This window comes from Lonchura striata, chromosome 6, assembly GCF_050655825.1.
Source record: "Lonchura striata isolate lonStrDom1 chromosome 6, ASM5065582v1, whole genome shotgun sequence".
Taxonomy (NCBI): domain Eukaryota; kingdom Metazoa; phylum Chordata; class Aves; order Passeriformes; family Estrildidae; genus Lonchura; species Lonchura striata.
In genome coordinates this window covers 24,863,575-24,873,337 of record NC_140708.1, presented here as the reverse complement: position 1 = coordinate 24,873,337, position 9,763 = coordinate 24,863,575, and the positions used below count along the sequence as shown (strand labels likewise).

General features: G+C 36.5%; 1 protein-coding gene across 1 annotated transcript in view; it reads right to left on the bottom strand.

Moving 5' to 3' along the window:
• Positions 1–3,811: 3,811 nt before the first annotated feature.
• Positions 3,812–9,763, bottom strand: part of TNKS2 (tankyrase 2) — a 28,713-nt gene continuing 22,761 nt past the window's right edge. The window contains exons 23-27 of the mRNA XM_021539536.4: positions 9,354–9,428; positions 8,265–8,370; positions 7,450–7,636; positions 6,323–6,479; positions 3,812–6,020 (exon numbers count right to left, since the gene is read on the bottom strand). Coding sequence (XP_021395211.1) covers positions 5,958–6,020; positions 6,323–6,479; positions 7,450–7,636; positions 8,265–8,370; positions 9,354–9,428 — 588 coding nt within the window. The 3' untranslated portion in view covers positions 3,812–5,957. The remainder of the gene's footprint in view (positions 6,021–6,322; positions 6,480–7,449; positions 7,637–8,264; positions 8,371–9,353; positions 9,429–9,763) is intronic.

Here is a 9,763-nt window from a genome sequence, read left to right as displayed (position 1 = left end):
AAGCTCCTTGTAAGTTTTTAATTTCAGAAATTCAGCAATCTGACATGCTCAAGAGCAGCATGTTTCTCTAATTTTTTCCTCCTTATCAAGACACTTGGTGCCTTTCACTCTAATTTAGTGTGGACTATTTCCTTGACTTTGTGGTGTACCACTGACCTGATTTTCTCTGTTAATGTAGTTGCCACCACTCTGAGATGCTCAGGCAATTACACACACACCCACACACCTCTGCTCCCTTCCTTTTTTTTAAACCTCATTTTTTTCTCAAGGTCTGTTCTGCACCTTCAGAAATCCATCTTTCTAGTAATGTGCTAAATGGTTCTCCATTCAAAGTTTTACTCCCAATAGGAGAATGTTTTCTTAAAACCTATCATTTTGCAGTTTCTAGTGCATTTTCACATGCCTAGTATTTTTAAATAAGCTTTAACATTAGCCCATTTAGTTTGAAGTCAGATTTATTTCACTGTCTGATTACTTAGTTTAGAATCTTTGCATTCAATAACACCTTTGACACAATGTGCTTCAGAGACCTCATGTTATTACTGGAACTATGCTGCTGTCTGTACAAATTGCACTTATTTATGTCTTTTTTGATTATTTATAAATCTTGAAGTTTTAGTACCCAACTGCTAAGTAGGTTTTTTCTCTAAATACTGAATTAGACTTTGTTTGATGAAAACAAGTGCTCTAATGAATACTTATTATTCAAAGTAAACCTCTTTAATTTCAAACTTAATTAGTTAATTTCATGATTGCAATGCTTCAATAAAATACTTTCAAATGGGGAACCACAATCAGACATTGGTCATCACATACAGGTTTATTTATTTAAAATTACTCTTCTGCACTGCTTAGCAGCTCACTCTATCATTAATTAAAATACTTAATGTAACTGCTGTCAGCTTCTAATTTGACTTAAAAGCTATTAGATACAATATCCCTCTCAGTTGGGCCATAAATATTATATAGATTAATTGATTTACTAATTTCTGCAACAATATCTGTTTTTTCCTTTCACAGAATCAGAAAGATTGAAAAAGCCCTCAAAGACTGAGTCCAATGTATTTGGTTCATTTATTTACCTGCTTAATTTACTTACCAGCTTCTTTATCAGGCTAGTAAGAAATTCTATTTCTGTACACATCTATTGATCTATGATGCCCATAGCCCCACAAAATTGAATAAATTTCTTGTGAAATAAATAAATATGAATGAATAAATTTCTTTTGAAATAAGCTTTAAAATGCACTGCTGGCAAAGGTTACCTTTTTGAAGAGCAGCTGGACAACACAAAGCCAGACATCTCTGGCCCTGAAAAAGACAACTAGTTCCTAGTCCATTTCTCAGGCTACTTCTATCAGCCACACTATTCAGTATTAAAATCCTTCCCCACATGTACCACTCCAGATCTGTACACAGTATTAGCAGGTGACATGAAGCTGCTTTTCCAACTATAAAAGGCCTCAATCACATGTTCTTAGGCACTGGTGCATCTTCTTTTGCTCCTTAAACAATTCACATTTGTTTTACATGTTAAGGTGTGCAAATGCTTCTGCTGTGCTCTTTTGAGACCTGCTAATGGTCCTAGCTTAAAAACTCTGCAAGGAAGTGTTCCCCTGGCTGTGTCACTGCACATGTCAGGAGGCACCCCAATCACCTTTGGTGCCACCCAGGAAGACCCCAACTGGAACACATTCATAAATGAACTAGTTTTATCAAGATCACATATAGAGAGATGTATCTCACCTCCACTTCCTTCAAATATCTTGGCTGCATTAAAATCCCTACTTCCCATATGCATCCTATCACTATACAAAATACAGGTGGATAATTTAATGTGACATTGCTCTTATGCTGCTAGAGGGAGTTTTCAGCTTGTCTCTGAAAAACCAATGCTTCAATACCCATGTTTTGAAGACCTATTGTGCAGGGCATTTGCCTTTGGTATTTAAACCCTATTTCTTTTCTTGCACACACTTTGTCCCAGTTCTAACATTAATGTTTTGAATTGGCTCCAACTTTCCCCTTCTAAAACACATGTATTCTTCTCAAAAGGAGCCCCATAATGTCCACACATCAGTGTTTGTCTGCTTTTTTATGTCAAATGTAAAATGGGAAGCTGATGTACCGTGCTTACTTTGGCCATTCCTAACAATTATATTTGCTATTCCTAACATGCCTTTTCAGTGTGTGCAAAATTTGCCTTTCCATTTTTTGTAGGTTATTATTTCTTCTATTCTCTCCCTCCTGTCTTCTCTCAGTTGCCAACCTTGCCCATTTTAGGGCAGAACTTGATATCTTCAAACCAGTCACCTACATGCTTTTTCTTTTGTGTTCTGCTCCGGCTGCCTGTAGCTTTTTCTGATCTAGTGAGCCACAGGGAGAGGGGAGAAACCCCTTGATACTCTCAGAAGCACCACTGCTTATGCTTGCTGCACAGGGACAAGAAGAGGGACACACCTCCCCTTATGCCCTCCACTGTAGCACTTCCCTTGCTGGCATCAGTGCCACCTCCTACTGCAACTGAAGCACAGCTCCAAGAACCAGAGAGGGGCAGGCCTCAGTCAGTCTCACTGCCAGGTCACTGAAGGCAAGAAAGCAGCCCTCAGCTCAATACCAATCGAGTCTCTACACTGTTTTTAAACTGAAAGGCAGAAGGAAAGCCATCCATGGGGCTGTTTCCAGTGAAAGAGAAAATCCATTTTATTATATTAAGTTCAGGATATTGGCTGAAGGAAGGGACATGGCTCCTAGGCTGCAGCACTCTCACTGACAATGATGTTCTACAGGAAAATACTTTCAGAACTTCTTTTAAATTATTTTTCCAGAGTGACCAAGTATGTGTGTGCTCAGAGATACACAGACACACACACAGATGGCTAATGAGCAAGTTCAGGGTAGAAAGGACAGTGGCAATTCCTTTATACACAGTCATTTGCATTCAAACTGAGTGCCAACAGACCTCTCTAACACACACTGTATGGATAATCAACTTTTTCAATTACATAAGATAGGAGAGTGTGGCTAAATTGTTTTTTGATTTCTAAGATTAAAGTTTAACTTATGAATAAATTTTTACAAAAAGATCCTAGTATTTTCAATTTGCTTAGTTGTCTCACTTCTTTCTATACTCATTATTTAATTAAACAAAACCAAATCTAATGAATAATGTAAAGTTAATTTTTTACAACCCAGATAGGTGGAATTTTCAGAAGCAATATTATCAGAAGTTATGTTTCCGAAACCCTATAAAGATTTTCATTAACACTGATCTTGGAAAACATTTGCTTTCCTGCCCTCTACTGCTCATGTCTATTTAAGTTTTCTATACAAACCTGGTTTTGGAAACTTACCACCATATAAACAGTCCTACTGAAATAAAATTATTTATTTCTATACTACCAGTGATCTAAACAGCTCTTTCTGCTGTTGCTCGGGTATGTATCACACCCTTGCAGTTATCTGAAAAGTAAGACACTTCAGGTTACTTTTCATTTTACCAAACCAATGCAAGCAAGTTTTCTTTCTCAGTTCTGGATTATATAATGGAGTTTTAAGTGCACAAATTGTAGCTGACTTCTGGGTTTATTACTAAAACATTTTCACTGCTAGCTAAAGCTGTTAGTTAGCCATATATCAAACTACAAGTTTTCACAGTATTTACAGATTTTTATCCACATTAAAAGCTCTTCTATTTAATGTAGTTAATTTTGCCTCCAGTGATGCAGTTTGTTACAGTATTGTGCATGCTTACATTTAAAACAATGGGTTAACATACTACATCTTGTAATTACTCCCAAGCTACCAGAAAACCAGTGAATTAAATTTATTTAGTGTTAAATGGATATGGAATGTCATACAGTACATGTAAAGACACTTCAAGATGAGTAAAGCAGAACTAATTGCACAAGGGATTAAAGGTTCACCTCAACAATCAGTATTATCAAATCATTACAGCTTCCATCTTCAGAGTGCAAGGTATGTCATGCAAAAAAAAAAACCAGCTCAAAAATTCCCCAGACAAAACCAACATTGTGGTACCACTTAAAATGCTATCATACCACAATATTTTACAAGACATTAGGTGATCATTCATATAGAATGGAGCATTTTAGCAATAACAAAAAAATTTTAAACATAATTAACAGATTTTGCATGAACACAAATTCCAGCATTACTATACCTAGGGAACAGGCAACATGCTGGGAGAAAGTACTTAAAAATCAAAGCCTTTTTTATTCATAGCCAATATTACTTTCTGCAAGAATTCTGCAATCTTATTCAGTTTCCTCACATAACTGGGTAAGTACATTTTTACATAGAGCATAATCACATAACCACCACACCAGCAAGAGGATTTCATTATCTTGATCATTTACTACATTTAAAACCATGGTAAGATAACATGCCCTGCAAACAAATTGTCTTCTGGGACAGTGTACTGTATGTAGAAATATTAAACAACTAAAATATACTCCTACCCACTTTAACCCCAAGTAACTTATAATTTGTATTTACATATTTTTGAAATATGTAGGTAAAAACTGCAGATGGCAGAAAGCAGAATACACAGGAGCTATGAGAGCGCTGATGGAGCGGGGGTGCAGCCAGGAACCCCAACAACCCCTGGGCAGGGGCTGCACTTTTTGCACTCCTGCTCTGTCCAGGGCCCAAAGCAGGGTTCCAGAGGCAGCTGCTGCTGTGGCAGAGCTGCTCCTCCTCCCCCAGCTGGCTGAGCTGGGAGCAGAAGGTGCAGCCCAGCAGCTCCACTCAGCTGAAAGCAGACACACACATTCCTACACACCTGCTTCAGCCACAGCTTGAATGTTAACATGGACGTGACACAGGAGATGAGAGGATGGATTTTAACATTTCCACCTTGCAATGCTCATATTCTGAGGGCGTCAACAAGTATATTAACCAACCAAAGAAAGCATACAAAAAAAGGCCAAGTTGCTTGCCCTCATATTAGGAATAAACTATTTAACTTCCTGGCTTAAATGTAAGCAAGAGAAACTCAAGAAAGAACTTCTTGAGGTTAATTTTCCATCTACATTCAAAGAAAATAATTTACTAAAACTGTAACTTGCAAGGTCTACTAGCCTTGAAGTGAGGATACAGGTTAACTAGACCTATTTGTTAAATAAAAAAACTGCAAAAGGCATTTTACAGAAATAAAATATGCAACTCTAGGAAGTAGGTGGAAAACCACTTTAGTATTTGTCTGGAACATTCTATTTTCATAGCCCATCATTCTCAGGAATGTGTATTTCATAAATAAAAATACAGAACAAAAATTTGTGTATTCAATCTAAAGTTGGATATTTCTAAACCTCTTCAGATAAAATTTGCTTTCTCTCTCACAATTAATTGATAAAACCTGAAAAAAATTAATTGACTTTTCAAATCTATCTTGCATGAGAAAACACAGATGAACAAATCAACATCTGGAAATAACATTTTGTACAAGATTGCAGTTCTAAAACACTTATATTACAAAGCAATGTAAATAAATACCAGGCTAGTACAAAAGCTCTTATTTACAGTTTTACAAATGAAAACGTTTTCAGTGTAAATGCAGTGTTTTAAAGAACACAATATTAGTAAAATGAGTTCCTGTATAGACCATTACAATTTCTGCTAGGTTTGAATGCAGTATTGTATAAAACCATTGTTTCAAGTTAACTTCTTTTTATACTTTAGTACAGCCAAACCCCAGTTTATGTCTGGAATGGTATCTGTTAAAGTGCTGAAAAAGAGGACATTTCTGAAATTTTAGAAAAACATACTGTACATTATTAAAGCTTTATCAAGTCAAAAGTGGTATATTTTGTTCATATTTGCTACCACACCACCTGGGAATGGGAAGTTTTCCAACAAAAACTTGTAATTATTGGGATGGCAGCCACTGATATCTTCGTATCCAAAGACTGATGGTTTCCCACAAGTAACTTGTCTTAAGCTTCAGTGGTGGCTTCAGGTTTCATAATCTGGTAAGTAATCAAGTATTCTGGATAAGCCTGGAAGGGTGACACACACATTGTTAATTATTTCATTCTCTGGAAAAATTCATAATGTTTGTTTGGAAGGAGAAAAAAATAAATGCCAAAAAAAAGAGGGGCAAAGGCAAAACATCTAAGGTAAAAATCCCTGGATCATTCAGACAACATGCATTCTTTCACCTGCAACTGCAGCTGGAGTTTGCTCTGAGACAAAAGCAAACCCTAGCACCACAAACCTAGGAAAAAAAAAACCCCAAAGTATTAAATGCCTTTGATAAAGACAAAAGAGAGTCTGTAAAACCACCCCAAAAGCTATTTACCTGCTCTCCTCTGTAAATGACATATTCTGCCAATGCCAATCCATTTACACTGGGCCGCCCGGTCACGGAGTGATGTCCTGGGGGAGAATGAGCCATTTTCATGGCACTGAACTGCAGGAAGGACTTGCCCAATGTTACACGACAGAAGAGCAACTGCCTGTGTTGAACAGAAAAAAGGACCATGAATACACAACACTTATGACTTTGAACTTTGGAGCCACTTCAGTCAGCTTTCATAGTTCATAAATTTCTCAGGTTCTGTTTTGCTGAACGAAAGCTGCACTCACTTTGGAAAGCTCTAGCCCAAGGAAAGGGTTGGTAGTAATATGGAAAAATGCTTACCTTAGTTACTGGAAACAGCATGCTTAACCATGCACTCGGAGATTGCCACCACCTTTTCTTTGTCTGTTACTTACTTATTTTCATTTTTTTGGGTTTTTTAGGTAAAAGTTTATCTCCTCTCCCCATTACTCATCCCGACAACATAATTCACAAATGTTCTAATGTTAGATTTGTATCCAGCAGCCAAGTCAACATCAAGGCCAAATGCAAACTCTAGGTCAATGCAAAATACCTCAGACTAGCATCTGTCAGTTTGTTACACTGTTTTCACTTTAAAAGACTCAACAAGGGCTCTTATTTCTGTATACATGTACCTACTACAATGACAATGAAAAGTGGATTCAAGAACTCAGTGGCAGAATTCACAAATCCACATCTCTATTTCAGTGTGTGAAAAACCAGTCATATGAGGACTGACTATTACAAAGAACATCCTCCTCAAAGAAATACTGCATCTGAGTATCTGTGAATTTCTCCATTCTCTGTAACAGCCAATGAACTAAACTCTCATATTGCTGCATCTTTCACATTACCATATAGCAGATCCTCTTCACTCTCTGGCTCCAAGTCAGATTTTTATATTAAGGGCAAAGATATGGTTAAATGCACTGAAGATGGTCAAAGGTTCTTCAGAACTTTGAACTGTCAAAGTTTTCTGAAAGTTTCTATTAGGCCCAGCACACAGAGAGTACTGAGAAGGTCTGGTTACCAAGCAAACCCTTCTTCATTGATAGTCTAGGACACAATATACAAAAGCAAAATCAAGATGCTTTCAAGTGACTTACCTGTGGCAAACATAGCAAGATCTATCTTTGTGAATTGGACATCCAGTGCCACCTCCAATTCCATACACATACTGATTACTTTTGGAAGAATTTTCAGCAAAATAAATCCCAGCTCCAAACATGCCACCTATATAGGCATGTCTCTCATCAAAGCCTTTGTGAATGATTGCATTCACAAATGGGGAGCCTAAGAAAAAGGAATTAAAATACTGAAATTACAGTACACAGATTTTTGTATGTGTCAAATTTCAATCACTCATTCCCATTGTGTTGGGAACTGTGTAGCCTTCCTCATAAACATGCACTGTGAACTTTGCTCACCAGGATAAACTCTATATTTCTGTACAGGAAAGACTTCAATTGGCTTTACCTTGCTAATGATAAGCTATTGTGTCTAGAATGCTTAACAAAATTAACTTATCAACTTATAAAACCAAGAAAATCAACAAAAAAAAATCCTGCCCCAAAACATCCCTAACAGAATAAAGCTTGACCTTTAATCATTTAGGTCATACAGCTGACAAAACAGACTTGAGGAGGCACACTACTTAATCTTCACTCATAATTGCTGAAATGCTTTCACTTAGATGTTTCAAGTCTCTTTCAAGGAGAGACAAGGAGATGCAAACTTCAGAACAATACAGTACATTGTATCATCCCTTGTGAAATACACAAATACTTGCTCATAAAAAACTAATGTATAACCTAGAACCTACTTCCTCTGAGGAAATTTACTTTGTTTGAGACAGTAGAAACCCTCCAATAAAGAGTGCTGCTGATGAACTAAGTTCATAAAGCACATTTCAAATTCTCACCATGAAACAGCATCCTTTCGTTGGCATGGTTATGATTCTCTTCAGAGACCTCTTTCCTTCTGTGTGTGTATCTTTCCCATAGTTTTTTGTTGCACACTTTCTGAATCTGAAACAGTCAAAATTATCAAAAATCTCAGTTCACTTTACTGGACAGATGTATAACTTATAGCCACTGTCCTACAGTACAGTTACACTGTCACTGGAATGATAACACTTTCCTTGGGACTCAGTGAAACACAGTGACTTACCCTGCACAAACTGATTGTTGTTTTATGACAAGTAAGTAATAACTATATACTTAAGAATCAATTCATCTTACAGAGCCCCTTGTTAATAATCCTTAAATTAACTACACTCTAATTTAAATTTAGCAGGCTCAGTCACAATTTTTCTTGATGCTGAATCACTAGTAAAAAGATCAACCAGTAAACTAAGAAATGCCTTCCGTGAAGATTTGTGAAGCACTTCTGAAAGAAAACAAATTACATATTCCCTGCAGAGGCATGCTGGGCATTGCAAACCATTGTGTGTGTATAGATATAGCATAGTAATTCCACTGTAACTTCAATTCAGAATGAAACTTAGTAGCAGTTACTTGTAAATCAAAATATTCATGATATTAATGAAAATTACTATTACTTCAGAGGGAAAACCACAGAAATACAAACCAAAATTCCATTAAACTCATCTACTGCCTGTTTTTTTACACTTGTTTGATGTTAAATCAAGCCAAAATAAGAGTTCAAAAGTTTTGCTTTTCCTTCTGTTTTTCCTGCCATTCTCCCTCAAAAGACACCCACTTTTGTTTCCTATAAAACCTCCCGCCTTTTTCTTCACATATTCTCCAGTTTTGAGTGACATCCTTCTATACCAATTTCTTCCTGACTATTAACCTATAAATAACTTTTCTGTATAAACTTAAGTCTTTGAATTTCCCTGAAAAGTGATCTTTATCCTGTACCTGTCTCAAAATGGCAAATCTTGTCACCTTATGGAACTCAAACAAGTATAGAACATTTTACAGATATGTTATTTTTAGAAATAACTCCAAAGGTGTAAAACCACTGGGGATGAAAAACCAACAGGCACCTTTAAGATGTTGTATCTATTGAACACTCCACCAGCATGTCCGCCATCTCTGTGCTCTCGGACAGTACTCTGCATCTGAAAATTGAGAATTTAATGAGGATGGCATTCTTTCAGAAGACATTAAACACGTTTCCTTTACATAAGTCAAGTAACGAAAAGAACTAATTATGTATTAACACAATTAGAAATCGTAAGAGAAATTTTTAGGTGACTGGTTGTTAAGTAATGCCAGATTTTGTGAACGCACATGAATAGGTTTAATGATTTTTTTAAAAAAACAACATATTTTGACTGCTCCATGGCCTCGTCTTCAAACTGGAGAAGACTCTCACTAATCGGTTTAAAACTGTGTTTGTTCAGAATTTTGCCTTGTGAGATTATGGCACTTTGAAAGGAAGTGATGTAAAACT